The sequence below is a fragment of the Rana temporaria genome, chromosome 5 (genome assembly GCF_905171775.1).
Source record: "Rana temporaria chromosome 5, aRanTem1.1, whole genome shotgun sequence".
Classification (NCBI taxonomy): domain Eukaryota; kingdom Metazoa; phylum Chordata; class Amphibia; order Anura; family Ranidae; genus Rana; species Rana temporaria.
In genome coordinates this window covers 351,201,208-351,217,444 of record NC_053493.1, presented here as the reverse complement: position 1 = coordinate 351,217,444, position 16,237 = coordinate 351,201,208, and the positions used below count along the sequence as shown (strand labels likewise).

At 42.2% G+C, this 16,237-nt stretch overlaps 1 protein-coding gene across 2 annotated transcripts in view; it reads right to left on the bottom strand.

Moving 5' to 3' along the window:
- Positions 1 to 16,237, bottom strand: part of LOC120941250 (carbonic anhydrase 13-like) — an 81,770-nt gene that overhangs the window by 34,055 nt on the left and 31,478 nt on the right. For both annotated transcript variants that reach the window (XM_040354563.1, XM_040354562.1), the window contains exon 2: positions 11,348 to 11,545. In XM_040354563.1, the coding sequence (XP_040210497.1) occupies positions 11,348 to 11,545 (198 nt within the window). The remainder of the gene's footprint in view (positions 1 to 11,347; positions 11,546 to 16,237) is intronic.

The window sequence follows — 16,237 nt, the reverse complement described above, 5'->3', positions numbered from 1 at the left end:
TGTCAGGACAGGATTTATTTATAAGAGGCCAGTGAGTGATTTAACCACCTGCATCCACACAATAAATCAATGTACAGTGATGTGAAAAAGTAATTGCCCCTAAACCTAATATTTGGTTGTGCCACCTTTGGCAGCCACAACTTCAATCAAGCATTTGTGATTACTGGCAATGAGTCTTTTACATCTCCACATTTTGGCCCACTCTTCTTTGCAGAATTGTTTTAATTCAGCCACATTGGAGGTTTTTTCAGCATGAAAAGGTCATTCCACAGCATCTCAATTGGATTTAAGTCCAGACTTTGACTAGGGTATTCCAAAACCTTAATTTTGTTTTTCCGGAGCCATTCAGTGTTGGACTTACTGGTGTGCCCTGCTGCATAACCCAATTGCGCTTGAGTTTAAGGTCACAAACTGATGGCCAGACATTCTCCTTCAGGATTTTCTGGTAGAGCTCATAATTCATGATTCCTTCAATTATGGCAAATTGTCCTGTTTCTGAAGCTGCAAAGCAGCCCCAGAGCATCAAACCATGTTTGACAGTTGGCATGATGTTCTTTTTATTAAATGCTGTGTTAGTTTTACATCAGATGTAACGAGGTGCACACCTTCCAAAAAATTAAATTTTTGTCTCATCAGTCCACAGAATATTTGCCCAAAAGTCTTAGATGATTTTGTATCAATGTGAGACGAGCCTTTGTGTTCTTTTTGGTCAGCAATGGCTTTTGGCCATGGAACTCTCCCATGGAGGTCATTGTTGCCCAGTCTTTTTTTTATTGTTGAATCATAAACACTGACCTATGTGCCGTTGCTTCAGTCTGCGTGCCGCTACCAGCAGCTCCCGAGTGCATGAGCGGGAGTGACATCATCGCGGCTCCGGCCAATCACAGCATATACTTCATGTCATGATGTTTTGTATCAACTTTATTTATTCTTTTTATCATATGCCATTCATTGGCTGAGCTAATATGCTATATTATACATGTATGTACATTCATTTTCAATAAACATTTTTACTGCTATTACTTTTGTTACTCAGTGGCAAACTGTGACCACCTCATTTAAAGTCCCATGGGCGACTCCTTTTTGTATATATATACTAGGGATGAAGGTGTATCACTGGTGACTTCAGACATTTTAATTTACTTGCATTATACCAATATTGTGGTTTGATCTTCAGCAAGTCATCTTCACCACATCTAGATGCCTAAATGTTGATGTCATTGGCTGATTAGCAATTTGTGTTACCAAGCAATTAAACAGATGTACCTAATAAAGTGGCCGGTGAGTGTATGTCAAAATATGTGCGATAGATTTCAGGTAATCTTGTAATTGCCAACTCTGCCATGCTTTAATGCCCACAAAAAAATCTCTATTTCTTATTACAATTCTGTATATTCCTTTGTTTCCTGCTTATTGGATTATGAAAGACCATCATTATATAATGAGAACCCACCTGGGCTCACTTTCTCCAGTAAGTCTAAACACCCGATGAAATGGTCTCTTTGATACAAAATTCTCTTAGGAGCTGCCCTGCTGAGTAGTTTGTCCAGGCATAGTGTCAGTGACATTGTTTCTTGTGGCTTCTGCTTGTTAGAAGTTTAAATCGTTTCTGTGTTTCATAATCTGCACTACAACATCTTTATTTTTCTTTATGTTTGAATAATCAGCTTTAATGGTGTTATCTATAGAGTCATTATTTTTTTTTATATTCAAATCTAGCTTAATATTTCTTAACTTTTCTTTATTGCATTGCTCCCTCTTATGCTGTGGAATATGGTGATATGGTTATGTTAACTAGTACAATAAAATATAGGTGTTATGAAGCTCTTGCTGTAATGAAATTTGAACACTAGATGGCAGTAGTATCAGCTAGATTTCTTTCTGTTCTTTTGAAATATAGTGGCTAAATGTAACAAATACATACAGTTCAATATTTTACTTTTCTTCCACGATTCCACATCTGTCATGCAAGTGAATGGCTGTACGCAACCGTACTCTTGTAAACATAAGTGCATAATGCCAATCTTCGTTCTGGGAGGATGTACAGGTATGTCCTCGCTGAAGAGCCATCTATGTTCTGATCGCTTTTCAGACAGCATTTGACATTCAGCGAGAAGATATTATATTTCCTTCTCCTCATAACCTTCTTTAACCCCTTGGACCCCACACAAGCACCCCTATTCACTTTAACCACTTCAGCCCCGGACCATATTGCTGGTCAATGACCAGGCCACTTTTTGCGATTCGGCACTGCATCGCTTTAACTGACAATTGCGCGGTCGTTCGATGTGGCTCCCAAACAAATATGGCGTCCTTTTTTTCCCCACAAATAGAGCTTTTTTTTGGTGGTATTTGATCACCTCTGCGGTTTTTATTTTTTGCGCTATAAATAAAAATAGAGCGACAATTTTGAAAAAAAATTAATATTTTTTACTTTTTGCTGTAATAAATATCCCCAAAAATATATAAAACAACTATTTTTTTCCTCAGTTTAGGCCGATACGTATTCTTCTACATATTTTTCGTAAAAAAAAATTGGTTTGCGCAAAAGTTATAGCGTCTACAAAATAGGGCATAGTTTTATGGCATTTTTATTATTATTATTATTTTTACTAGTAATGGCGGCGGGGTGTATCTCCAGCACGCAATCTAGCACTCCATCTTTCAATTCACCCAGCCGACAACTCCTCCCCAGCAGGCTGACTAAGAGTATATGTAGGAGGCCTGCCCCCTTGTCAATCCTAGTTGGGGATTGGTCAGGGCTCCTCGCATATATTCCATGCCACTCCAGCTCTCAGCCCTGTCCCTCTTCCAGAACATTCTCACTGAAAGCAGGGGAGGCGCCCAAGAGCTGAAGCACATGTCAGTCACACCCACTGTTACACTAACCACTCCCTGCCCCCAGATCAAAAACAAACAGGCCTAGCTTGTAGCATTAGGCCTGTTTAAATTTACCTGCACTGACAGAACCTCAAACACTACACATCTAGCACCTACCCATGGTAGAGGGTGCTTCAATCACTTTAAGGAATATAATGCTTTAAGATAAAAAAAAACTGCCTTTAGAATCATTTTAAGCTTTATCACATTTACATTTACTAAGGAAAATGAGTGCAACTGTACTTGCAAAGTGCACAGTCTATTTGCCTTTAGTAAATCAACTTCAATGTGTCCATGCACATTGTGGCCTTTGGGTTGATATTTTAGAGCAGCATTTAGCGGCATAAAAAATGCCCCATACCTGCTTGCTGACATAATTTACGCACATACATACATAAAGCGCATACGCATGTAAATGATCGTATATACTCGAGTATAAGCCGACCAAGGCACCTACTTTTACCACAAAAAAATGGAAAAACGTATTGACTCGAGTATAAGCCTAGGGTGTCCATCTGCATGCCTCACTGTGCCTCACTTTGCCTCACTGTGTCCATGTGCATGCCTCACTGTGCCCATACCTCACTGTGTCCATGCCTCACTGTGCACCATGCCTCACTGTGCACCATGCCTCACTGTGCCCATGCCTTACATTTAACATGGGAGTATATAGAAGGAGTGCCCGGTTTGAAAAATGGGTGCTCCCCGGCCGTAGGTCCCCCAGACAGCAAACTTTGCACACTTACAGAGGAGAACTGGGGCTACATGTGCGCCAAAAATGTGCTGAAAAACTCGGCTTATACTTGAGTATATACGGTAATTCTAGCTGACAAAATAAATAAATATTATGTCCAATAGAATGAGTTTACATTCATACGTTTCTAAATATCATACGCCAGTAAAACGCTAATATATGCACATATTTATGCACCAAAAGGAGCTTTTTTTTTACGCTGAATTTTTCTGTCAGGTCCAGCATAGATACCGGTAGGAGTATTTATATTTGCCTGTGTGCATTAAGCCCGTGGCCGCGGTCGAAGCCTACCCCAGAGACCACCGGAACCGGACCCCGACAATGGTGTTTTCCCTGGAAAGTCCACGTCAGGAACCGTAAGACATCGACATCTGGGGAAAAAGTACCTGGGACTGTGCACAGCTGTTTGCTGGCAGAAGAGTGGGGGGACTCTGAGTTAGACTCTCTGTCAGATATTGGAGACGATGGCTTTGTGCCATATGGGGGGGACAAAGAGCACCCCAAAAAAATGGACAAGACCTGCTGGACGTACATATCAACCCCCAATCCACTAGCTTAACCAACCAAACACTTAAGATGCCAAAGTAGCAGGCAAAGCAAAACCATAAATACAAATATGAAATAAAACAAAAACTAAAAAAGAGAGAGAGAGGGGGGGGGGGGCGCTATATACTTACTTCAGTTGGACCTGAGATAAAAATGTCCAACAGGCCAACCAGAAAAGGGACCCTACGTTCTAAATAGAAAGATCAGGATGGCAGAATTCTACAGAGGCAAGAGGGCAAAGCACAATTGTGTATAATTCACAGGAACATCCGGAGGGAACTGGCATCCATGGGGCTCCCGGCATTCTCATTATAAAGCCAGGGAACGGCGGAGCCTCCTGTAAGCACCTAACAGACCAATCCGGAAGCGATCTCATCGTGGGAGACCGCCTCCAGAAATGACGCACAGTGCAAAAACCGGAAGCGACCTCATAGTTGGGTCAAAGACATGGGCAATATACTATATAAGTAAATACAAGTTATTTGAAAAAAAAAAGGGGGAAAACAGTCTTGAAAACGAGTATATAAAAAAGACCCATCCTAAAGGAGAACTAAAACCCCCAACACACAATAAAACCTTCCATCATCCATAGGGCAGCAACTATGTAGCCACCTCAGTTTACAGGAAGGGAGGCCCCTGGATGAAAAACCAAGAGGGCCTGGGTGTGCCGGGTATGCAATGGTGGCAGCGAGCATGAGTGGAAGTCCACACGGAGGAGAAGTCTAGTCCCCCTGAAACATAATATGACAGTAATATTAACAACAACAAAAATCTTAAACAGTTCTTATACATATTACAAAACAATCTGCCCGTTATCCCTAATGAAAGAAGGGGAACAAAGAGTACATTATATTATGTACTTGTAAAGAAGAATTAAATACAAAGAAAAAAGGAGAAAATAAAGAAACCCCTATAGATGTACTTTGGATAATCATTGTACAGAGGCGTTGACAAAAATATGTGGAAGAACTACTGAAGGGAGATCTAATCATAAAAAGGGAGGAGAGGAAAAGAGGGGCCCTACATCACACAAATAAGATGGAAAGCCACATATAAGGAACAGGAGTCATCCTCTTAGTCTGTTTTCCCTCATCTGAAACTATCTAAAAATGGCCTAAAGCTTTCTGCCTCATTGAGGCCAGGTAGGGTCAGAAATGGTTGTTGTCCCTGATGAAGATTGTTCTATATATGCACCTTATGAAACGCATCGGGCTTCGCAACCTTGCATCTCTGAGAACTGTTTGTATAATGTTCTTGGATTCTGATGTAGTTACTATGTATCACTGTCAGATGTTCATTCCTTTTTTATGTAACCAAGTTTTAAAAATGTTTGTTGTTTATATATGTGAAGTAATTTTTTGTAATAAATATATATTTTTTTAATATATATTTTCCTTATTATCTATTACCTTTAATCACTTCCATACAGGGCACTTACGCAGCTTCCTGCCCAAGCCAATTTTCAGCTTTCAGCACTGTCGCACTTTGAATGGCAATTGCGCGGTCATGCTACACTGTACCCAAACAAAATTGGCATCCTTTTTTCCCCACAAATAGAGCTTTCTTTTGGTGGTATTTGATCACCTCTGCGATTTTTTTTTTTTGCGCAACAACTAAAAAAAGACTGAAAATTTTGAAAAAAAATTACGTTTTTATTTTTTTCTGTTAATTTTTTTGTAAATAAGTACGTTTTCTCTTTCAATTACGGGCACTGATATGGCGGCACTGATGAGATGGCACTGATGGACATCGATGAGGTAGTACTGACGGGCACAGATAAGGTGGCACTGATTGGCGGCGCTGGTATGCAGCACTGATGGGCACACATAGGCGGCACTGATGGCACACATAGGCGGCACTGATGGGCACATAGGCAGCACTGATGGGCACATAGGCAGCACTGATGGGCACATAGGCGGCACTGATGGGCACTCATGGGCAGCACTGATGGGCACTCATGGGCAGCACAGATGGGCACTCATGGGTGGCACTTATGGGTGGCACTGATGGATATTTATGGGTGGCACAGATGGGCACTGATAGGTGGGCACTGGGCATGGATGGGCACTGTGGGGTGGCACTGATGGACACTGTGGGGTGGCACTGATGGACACTGTGGGGCGGCACTTATTTTTCCTATGTTGCCAGTCAGTGCCCATTTGTGGGCACTGATTGGCATCTTTTTTTATTTTTTAATGGTTGTGTTGTTGTTTTTTTAAACTTTTTTTTTTTTTTCTTTTGAGACTTTTTTTTTTTTTTTTTTTTGACTTTTTTTTTTGTTGGTGCCCTTCCCTGGTGGTCCAGGGTGGGCTTCCCTGGTGGTCCAGTCTGGCGATCCAAGGGGGGGCTGCGCTGATAAACAATCAGCGCGAACCCCCCCTGTCAGGAGAGCCGCCGATCGGCTCTCCTCTACTCGCGTCTGTCAGACGCGAGTGAGGAAGAGCCATCAATGGCTCTTCCTGTTTACATCGTGATCAGCCGTGGTTGGACACGGCTGATCACGTGGTAAAGAGTCTCCGTGAGAGACTCTTTACCGAGATCGGTGTTGCGGGGTGTCAGACTGACACCCTGCAACAACGATCGCCGCGATGCGCGCCCCCGGGGGCGCGCGGCGGCTCAGAATCCTGAGGACGTCATATGACGTCCAGTCAGGATTCTACAACCACTTTGCCGACGTCAATATGTCATTGGCGGGCAGCAAGTGGTTAAAATCCCATTATCTGAGGTAAAATCTAATTCCTGGCAGTAAAGTTAAGTGCAAACACCACAGTAAATAGACACCAATTGTAGTGAACACAGAAATTATCTTTACTGTGAAATTCCTTAAGAATGGAATAAACAGTAGCAATATAATTGAATCAACAAATATATCTTGAGTAGATCAACTGTGTGATAATAGCTGAAAATCAAAAGCAATAAAACTCAACAATATTATCTGGCTGCTATCTGACTCCTCAAGGCGAATAACCTCGAAAGCAGAGGTAACCACTCTAACAATGACAGATCACAGAATGATGAAACACTTTAACAGACTGACTACCAACTCTACTTAAAGCGGGGGTTCACCCTAAAAAAAAAAATTCTTTATCTACCGTACAAACGAGCATACTAGCGTCAGCTACAGTATGCCTTTTTTTTTTTTTCGCGGTGTACTTCATTTCAGACTCCGGCCGGGAAATGGGCGTTCCTATGAAGAGGGGTACATGATTGACGTCCAGCTATGGCGCGTCATGCCTTCCGAAAAAAGCCAAAATAGGACGCTGACATATACGGCGCCTGCGCAGTCAGCTCCTAGTCTGTGCGCAGGCGCCGTATAGCGCTGTGAAGAGCCGAGTCCTACTCCGGCTATTTTCGGAACGTGTGACGCGCCATAGCCGGCCGTCAATCATGTTCCACTCTTCATAGGAACACCCATTCCCCGCAGGTGTCTGAAACGAAACTTACGGATTAAACCGTAAGTACAGCACAAAAAAAAAAAGGCATACTGTAGCTGATGCTAGTATTCCAAGTTGGATGGTACAAAGTTGTGTTTTTGGATGAGCCTCCGCTTTAAGTTGAGCTCTATGGGTCCAGGCAGGAGGAGGGTAGTGGAATGACCATGCTTCTATCCCCTGACACCACAGTCCCACTAAACCATAAGAGCACAATATCTACAGTATTTATTGCAATGTAACACTCTCAGACCTCGTACACACGATAGGTTAAACAGAGGACAACGGTCTGATGGACCGTTTTCATAGGTCAAAACCGATCATGTGTGGGCCCCATAGGTTATTTAACCATCGGTTGAAAAAAGCCAACTTGCTTTAAATTTAACCGATGGATTCCTAACCGATGGGAAAAAAACGATCATTAGTAGGCACAACCATCGGTTAAAAATCCACGCATGCTCAGAATCAAGTAGACGCATGCTTGGAAGCATTGAACCTCATTTTTTTCAGCACGTCGTTGTGTTTTACGTCACTGCGTTCTGACACGATCAGTTATTTAACCGATGGTGTGTAGGCGCGACGGACCATCAGTCAGCTTCATCGGTTAACCGATGAAAACGGTCCATCGGTCCGTTCTCATCGGATGGACTGATCGTGTGTACACGCCACGGCATAACTCTCAAGTCTTAAAACCCTCTAACTTAATATATCCTGAGTCCTGGGTGCATTTGTGGGCCTGTATGGCACAAGTGACTTTTATCCCTTGAGGGGAAATGGTTGTAGTTTTAAAAGGGAAAAAAAAACCTATCTCGTCAGCTAGCTCTTGGTTGGTGAAATTAGGTGTCCTGTTTGAGTGAAAGTGCAATATGCTGCCAGTACCGAGGTAAGCAAGGTGGACACTGTAATTGTTCAGCAGGGTGTAAGTGTAGCACAGGTTCTTTAGGTGTAGGCAAAAAGAAGGCAATGTTGTCTGCATGCATTTGTATCCGTAAGATGGGCAAGTGCCCGTTCACCAACCCAAAGGAGATGTCCTGGCAGGCAGGCTCTTCAGGTTGCCCGACTAGCTACCCTACAATTAGAACATCTCACACTTTCAGGAATGCCCCAGGAAATGCACCCTGGGGTCTCTCTCTGGTTGAGATGTTCGCCACCGGCTGTGGATCTGTGTTAGGAAATGGGCACATCAAGCCTGGATGGCAGAACCTCTTCTCTTGCATCCAGTCCTCTCCTCCCCTCATGGTCTCTGATTAGCTCCCAGGCCTTAGCTTCTCCTCTTCCCCTGTGGGCATGCTGGGATGTGTATTCCGGCCCAGAGGGAATGCTGTGGGGCCACCTGTGCTGGAGACTACATGTCCCAGGATACCTTGCTGCTCCTGCAGTCCTCCAGATGATTGGCTCTCCTCCTCTTGCCAATGGGGAAGCAGGGAAGGAAGCAGGGGAAGCCTGTGTGAGCACTGCTCTCATACTGTGCAGTGTCAGTGAGGAGAGGGAGTGGAGAGAATTCCCTCGCAGCTGCTGACAGGCTCATTCTCCCTGCCTGTCAGTGTCTGTGTCGGACAATTATAGATGTTTTCATTCAGCCTGCAGGCTGAACAAGTCTAACCAGTCTAACCAATTCCTCATGTTGGAACAGGAAGGGGCCATTCCGAAACTGTTCCCACAAAGCATGACATTTTCCAAAATGTTTTGGTATGCTGACGCCTTAAGAGTTCCCTTCACTGGAACTAAGGGGCCAAGCCCAACCCCTGAAAAACAACCCCACACCATAATCTTCCCTCCATCAAATGATTTGGACCAGTGCACAAAGCAAGGTCCATAAAGATATGGATGAGCGAGTTTGGGGTGGAGGAACTTGACTGGCCTTAACAGACTTCTAACCTCAACCCGATAGAACACCTTTGGGATGAATTGGAGCATAGACTGTGAGCCAGGCCTTCTCTTCCAACATCAATGCTTGACCTCACAAATGCACTTCTGGAAGCAATAGACACACACCTAAACTTTGTGGACAGCCTTACCAGAAAAGTTGAAGCTGGTATAGCTGCAAAGGGTGGGCCAACTCAATATTGAACCCTGCAGATTAAGATTGAGGCAGGCGCCTAGTGCTTTTGACAATATAATTTATCTAGGACTCTTAAGGAGTAGTCTCAGTCAATATAGCATCTTCAGGCACTTAGTTCCCTTCTAGCACTTGCACATCCAAAAGTTCCTATGCAAGGTCTTTCCTTGCAATTTCCCAGGAGCTCTCCACAGAGCAGCACCTGCTGAGGCCCAGATTGCAGTATCTGGTCTCACTAGCTATCTTCCAGGAGCAAAAGCCCCAGGAGAACTGGAACCCTCCCTGGAGGAAAGAACACTCTGACAAGGCCTACCAAAACGTTATCACCTCCCCAGTCACCTTCTGGATGCCTCCTTCCAGGAATTGGCCTGAACATAGTAAATATTCATACTGGTCATTTGAATCTCTCTGCCCTATATTATGAAAACTTCTTCCAGAAGCAGGTGGGAGGAATCAAACACCCAGCTCAGGAAACCCTGTACAGACAAAACAATCAATTGCTGCTCCACTCACTCCAGTGAAGCCAAAAACTAAATCTAGCAGCAGAACTAAAGGAGGGCACTACAGATGTAGAAGTGTTTCCTTTAGTTTTGCATCAAATGTACAGAAAGAAGACACAATTATCAACTGACAAACTTTCACAATCAGTATTAGAAAGCGTGGGGAGTCCTGATTGCCCCGAGAGCTACTGCTTCTAACCCCTGCTGTAATAAGCCTTACAAGCCATGCTTTTCGGCTTACAGTGCCTTGAAAAAGTGCTGGTGTAATCTGGACTCCAACACTCCTTTCGGCCCTACATCCAAACACTACCTAAATTCTTACTTCTTAACATTTCCAAAGCACTCCCCTTCTTAGCCAACGATACCACCAAGTAGCTAATTCACGCCTCAACTATGGAGACTCCTTCTTGTTGGCCTACCTTTGTACAGACTTTCCCCCTTCAGTCTAACATAAATGCTGTTGCCAGACTCTTCCACTTTACTAAACACCCATCTCTGCCAATCTATTTACTGATTTCAACTCACCCAAAGAATAAAATTCAAAATACTAACAACAACTTACAAAGCCATCCACAAATCTGACCCCAGTTACATCACCAACCATGTCTCAAAATATCAGCCAAACCATACTATTTTGCTCCTTCCAAGACCCCTTTGCTCTCTAGCTCCCTCGTCACCACCCCCAAGCTCATGTCCAAGACTTCTCCAGAGCCTCTCCCATTCTCAGGATCTCCCTGTTCCAATCTGCATGGCTATTTCCTACTCTATCTACTTTAGACAATCCCTGAAAACTGACCTCTTCAGGCAAGCCTATCTTGCCCCCAACATCTGAAATGTACTTTCTCGAACAATTCATCACCCACACAGTTATTACCTTTTGTATCACTTGTCCTTACTTTTAGATTGTAAGCTCTCACAAGCAGGACCCTTCTAAACCTCTTGTCTTGAGTTGTACTGTAACGGTATTGTCTCCCTTTATTTTGTAAAGAACTGTGTAAACTGTTGGCGTTATTTACTGTATAATAATAATTGTGATTATTATGATCTTATAACATAAGTCATGTTTTATGACGCATAACTGCTATATTTGGGTTTATATAGACTAAGCAATATAGGGGTTTTGCTGCCCAAATGTCCTAGTCACAATGTAAGAGTGAACTTAAAATAAAAATCAAACCTGATTTATCCTCTCCATCATCAAATTCCAGAGAGAAAGTGTGCCCGCTGTTAATGATAACTTTTGCAGAAGATGGATCATAGCTGAAATGGAGGGGCATCAGACCGGGGTCATAGTTGGCATCTTGTGTTTTAATGTCAATAGGTGACTGACGGTCTCCATTGGCAAGAGGAAACAAATCATGCCACACCTCTGGGCCTGTAATAAAAAATAAATACAAATACAAATATATATCATCATGTCACTGAAGATAGCAACATAAACATACTTGTCAAATTTTTTGGAACAATGAAGAAGGCTCTGCGTTCAACAGCCAGTTAAATACATTCCAGGTGCATTAAAACAAAAGGTGTTCAATGCCTAAAGCCGCATACACACGATTGGTTTAACCGCTGAAAACAGACCGATGGACTGTTTTCATTGGACAACCCGATCGTGTGTGGGCCCCATCGGTTTTATTTCCATCGGTGTAAAAAAATAGAACATGTTTTAAATTTTTCGTATGGATAAAAAAACAATAGAAAAATACGATTGTCTGTATGGAACTCCATCGGTCAAAAATCCACGCATGCTCAGAATCAAGTCGACGCATGCTTGGAAGCATTGAACTTCATTTTTTTTGGGCTCGTCGTAGTGGTTGTACGTCACCGCGTTTTGGCACGATCGGATTTTTGACTGATGGTGTGTAGGCAAGACTGATGAAAGTCAGCTTCATCGGATATCCGACGGAAAAATCCATCAGATTAGATTCCATCAGATATCCAATCGTGTGTACAGGGCTTAACAGTTCACTTTCCCTCTAAGCGGCCCTACAGCTTGAAACAAAATCAGGGGAAGCACACAAAGGAGGGGATTTCTGGCTATTTCTTTAAAAAAAATAGGTGCAGGTTGAGTAGAAACGCCTGTCCCTACCAATAGCTGCACAGTGGGACCCTTGCTATGTTGAAGTAGTGGTCTCTCTGCAGAGATCCAACATGTCCCCAGTCAGTCAATGCTCTCCAATGAGAGGGGGAGAATGAGCTTTGCTTTGCTGAGCTATAGGTTGGACCTCAGTAATGAGACCACTGCTTCCGCGCAGTGTGCAATAGTCCCACTCTACAGGAGACAGGCTTTTCTACTTAGGTTCCGGCTGCTTTTTAAAGATGACAAACGTTAAGACATTGAAAGCTTTTTGTTTTGATGCACCTGAAATGTATTTAGCTCATTTAAACAGAATGTTCAATTCAATTGGGCTTAAAGTTGGCCTCTGGGCACACAAACGGTTTAAAAACGATTTAATCATATTTCTGATTAGCTACAATGGATATAAATCCACTTTGTGTGCGCTAAACACTGTTGCGATATTACCATATATAAGTAGCAGTGACATCTTCACTAGGCTGTACAAAGTGCATAGAGCAGAGCTGTGGGGGGGACCCAACAAACCTCCCCCACCACAGGCTGCCGGCAGAAAACGATGAGTGGGGGCGGAAACAAGACCAGTCACAACGAGAGAGAGCAGCAGTGACCGGCCTTTATTACAGGAAGCTTCTGCACAGAGAAAAACTTTCACCCTGGATCATTGCACAGATCTGGAAAAAACACACAAAGTACACCAAGTACAGTACACATGACTTTTATATTTAGATGCTATTTGGTTATCCTGGAGTTCAGCTTGAAACCTTTCCCAACTAGCCCTGGTGTCCCTTTAATAGGATCTGTATACCTCGAGGGCCAGAATTATCAGCGATCGTGTGACCACTGTGATTGGCTGTCATAGTGGTCACATGATCGAGAGCTGGTCCTGCTGGTTAATGATTGTTAGTGGGGACCAAGAGCTGTCTTTGACATATCAGTCCCTGTGCTGCTAGTGCGTAGCACACATTGACTGTCAAAGTGATGCATATGTTGTGTGTGTAGACGTTAAAGCCCACCATATATGTCCATGGGCAGCAACATGTCCTGAAACTGCCAACTATTTGCAGGTTCAGGAAAGATATCCTGAACCTGCCAACTATTTTACCAGTCAATGTTGCTGCTATTGATTCCATTAGCCAGAAGTCACTCACCGGTTTGCATCCTCAGATCTAGCATCACTTCTTTACTGGGGGCCTGACCTCGTTCCTGCCCATATACTAGTACTGAAACCACAACTCACGCAGGAGGTAAGCACATTTGATTAATGAAATCAGTATAATAACACTGGTCTACAAATTTTGGGAAATTATGGACCTCAGAGATAAAATGTGCTAATTCTTTCATATTTTGATTAGATGGATTAGAAAACTGGTGATTAAGGTGCTGGTTGGCTAAAGTTTTCAAGATATTTTACTATAAAGATTTATACACAGGCAATTATATTTCCCTATAAGAGAGGGAGGTGTCTGATGATCATGATGCCTCACAACTTCTTCGCCAAGTAAGGTAGAACATAATAAATGGTACCACATGGAGATGTGTAAATTTGTCTTCACTTTGAGATCAAAGATTATTACCTAACTGTAATTTATTGTTCTTTTGTACAAAGGTACACTTGTCTTGGTCAGGTCTATGCATTATACAGTTACATCTGGTGGCTTGTGAAAGTGTCATTGCCTAACATTTCCAAGGATCAGTTGCCTGAATTTTTCCCTCAGAAGCCAAGATGCCTCGAAACATCGCATATAACTTCTGCTACATTTGTGGCAAGGTCACATTTGCATCTCAAAAGTGGTAAAAAAGGCATACCACCTATATTTTGGATGCAAAATAGGGGATCATGACAAGAGTTGGGCCCCTCGTTACATTACATGTGCAACTTATTTGCGTCATTGGCTAAACAAGAAGAAAAAGTTCATGCCTTTCGCTGTCCCAAAGGTGTGAAGGGAGCATGAAAATGTTACATGAAAAACTTTTAATTATGTATGAATGTCATTGTCTTTTATTGATTTTTATTAATAAAACTGAACTATTTTTTTACATATGTGCTTTATACTTTACTTTATTTATGTATCTGTACCGTGATAGTCCCACTGCCCACTTCTCCTTTGTTCTTCGAAGTTTTGATTTGGGGACAAATCCTCTGATCCCTCTATATTACATGAAAAACTAATAAATTAATGGAAAGTTATGTTATTGGTATCAATAAAAAGATACATTTGTAATGATTGGTGGGGCACCATTCTCATTGCTATATGACATTTTGCAGGAAAGTTATGGATCATAATTGCAGATCCCTCTCGTAATTTTGAATTATTTTGATGCAATGTTGACATGAAGCTGTATCTTGGAAACTGGAACCAATTAATACTCAGGACTTAATTTTCCTTTATTAGTGACCCATTTCTGGTAAAAATTTAGCTACTTTTATTCCCGGGGCTTTCTTCATGTAGACTAGTGTAATCAATATACAGTATAAATCCCTAACATATACAATTAGATCAGCATATGAAACATAACATAGTGTGTTTGCACAGGGAGATATGAACCTTTTAAGTTTCTCTATCACAAAAAGATAAATGTAGTGTATTGATTATGGCGAAGTGGTGCACTGACTGTCACATGCACTGCAATCTAATCTGTTATCCAGTACATTGCGTCTTCTGAAGACCACAGCAAATCAGGATGGTGTTATTATCTAGAGAGTAAAGTAAACCGGGATATGCTGATAATTATTAGAAATATTTCAGCATTTATCTATTTATTCATCGCATTACCGGGTGCTTATTTTAAAATACTAAAACAGTTACTAAATAGGTTCATATGGCGGAACAAAAAGGTGCGCATAAGTATGGAGGTGTTAATTAGAGATAAGGAACATGGTGGTTTGGGGGTACCGGATATTTACACATATTATAGGGCTATACACATGGCACGGGTGATCGATTGGGTCAGAGATAACAAAGAGAAAAGGTGGGTGAGAATAGAAAGTTGCTCAAATAAGTCACGGTTAGGAAAAGAGATTTGGATACCGCCACATCTTAGACAAATAAATCCGCACATGCACAAAATCACATTGGCATCCACGTTTATATGGGATAGGGCACATAAAAAACATAGATGGGGCTATAACTCCCCACTAATCCCTCTATATGACACAAATTTTTTTGTACCAGGGAAAATGGACCTGTTTGGTAAATGGATTAAAAAACCAGATGCACAATTAAAAGACATATTAATAGATGGCAAAATTCTTACCTACCAGGAACTAAGTAAAAAAAAAGATTTGTTTGAGTTGAACAGGTGGCGATACTTGCAGTTGACGCATTTTGTAGATTCCCTCCCCTCCCCCCTGAGATCAGATAGACACTTGCTTCCTTTGGAGCGTTTGTGTTTAGCCCCAAGGGGAAGGGGCGCGATTTCCGCAATTTATAAAATATTGATGGGTTTGAAAGACCCCGGCCTCCCTCCTTATATTAATAAATGGGAAGAGGAACTGGGAACGGGTAAAACCGAGATAGAGGTCAGGAAAATATTAGAAAGGACCCATACGACCTCATTTAATTGTGCACTGATCGAAATGAATTTTAAGTGTTTAGCACGATGGTATATAACCCCGGCCATAGCACACCGTTATCAAGACGACACCTCCAAAAACTGCTGGAGGGGCTGTCTTGAAGTGGGAACTATGTCACATATATGGTGGACCTGCCGAAAAATTAAAACATACTGGAATAATGTATTATTGGTAATTGAGGAGATAACCGGAATTAAAATACCTCCTGATCCATGGATCTGCTTGTTCCATGGGACAGAAATGTCAACTAAACAGTACATGAGAACTTTACTTCCTCACGTACTAGATGCAGCAAAGAGTCTGATTCCCAAACAATGGAAGGACCCTATGAGCCCGACAGAGAAGAGCTGGTTTTGCAGAATCAATGATATATATTATGCTGAACAGCTCAGGTATATGGGAGAGGAAGGAGAAGG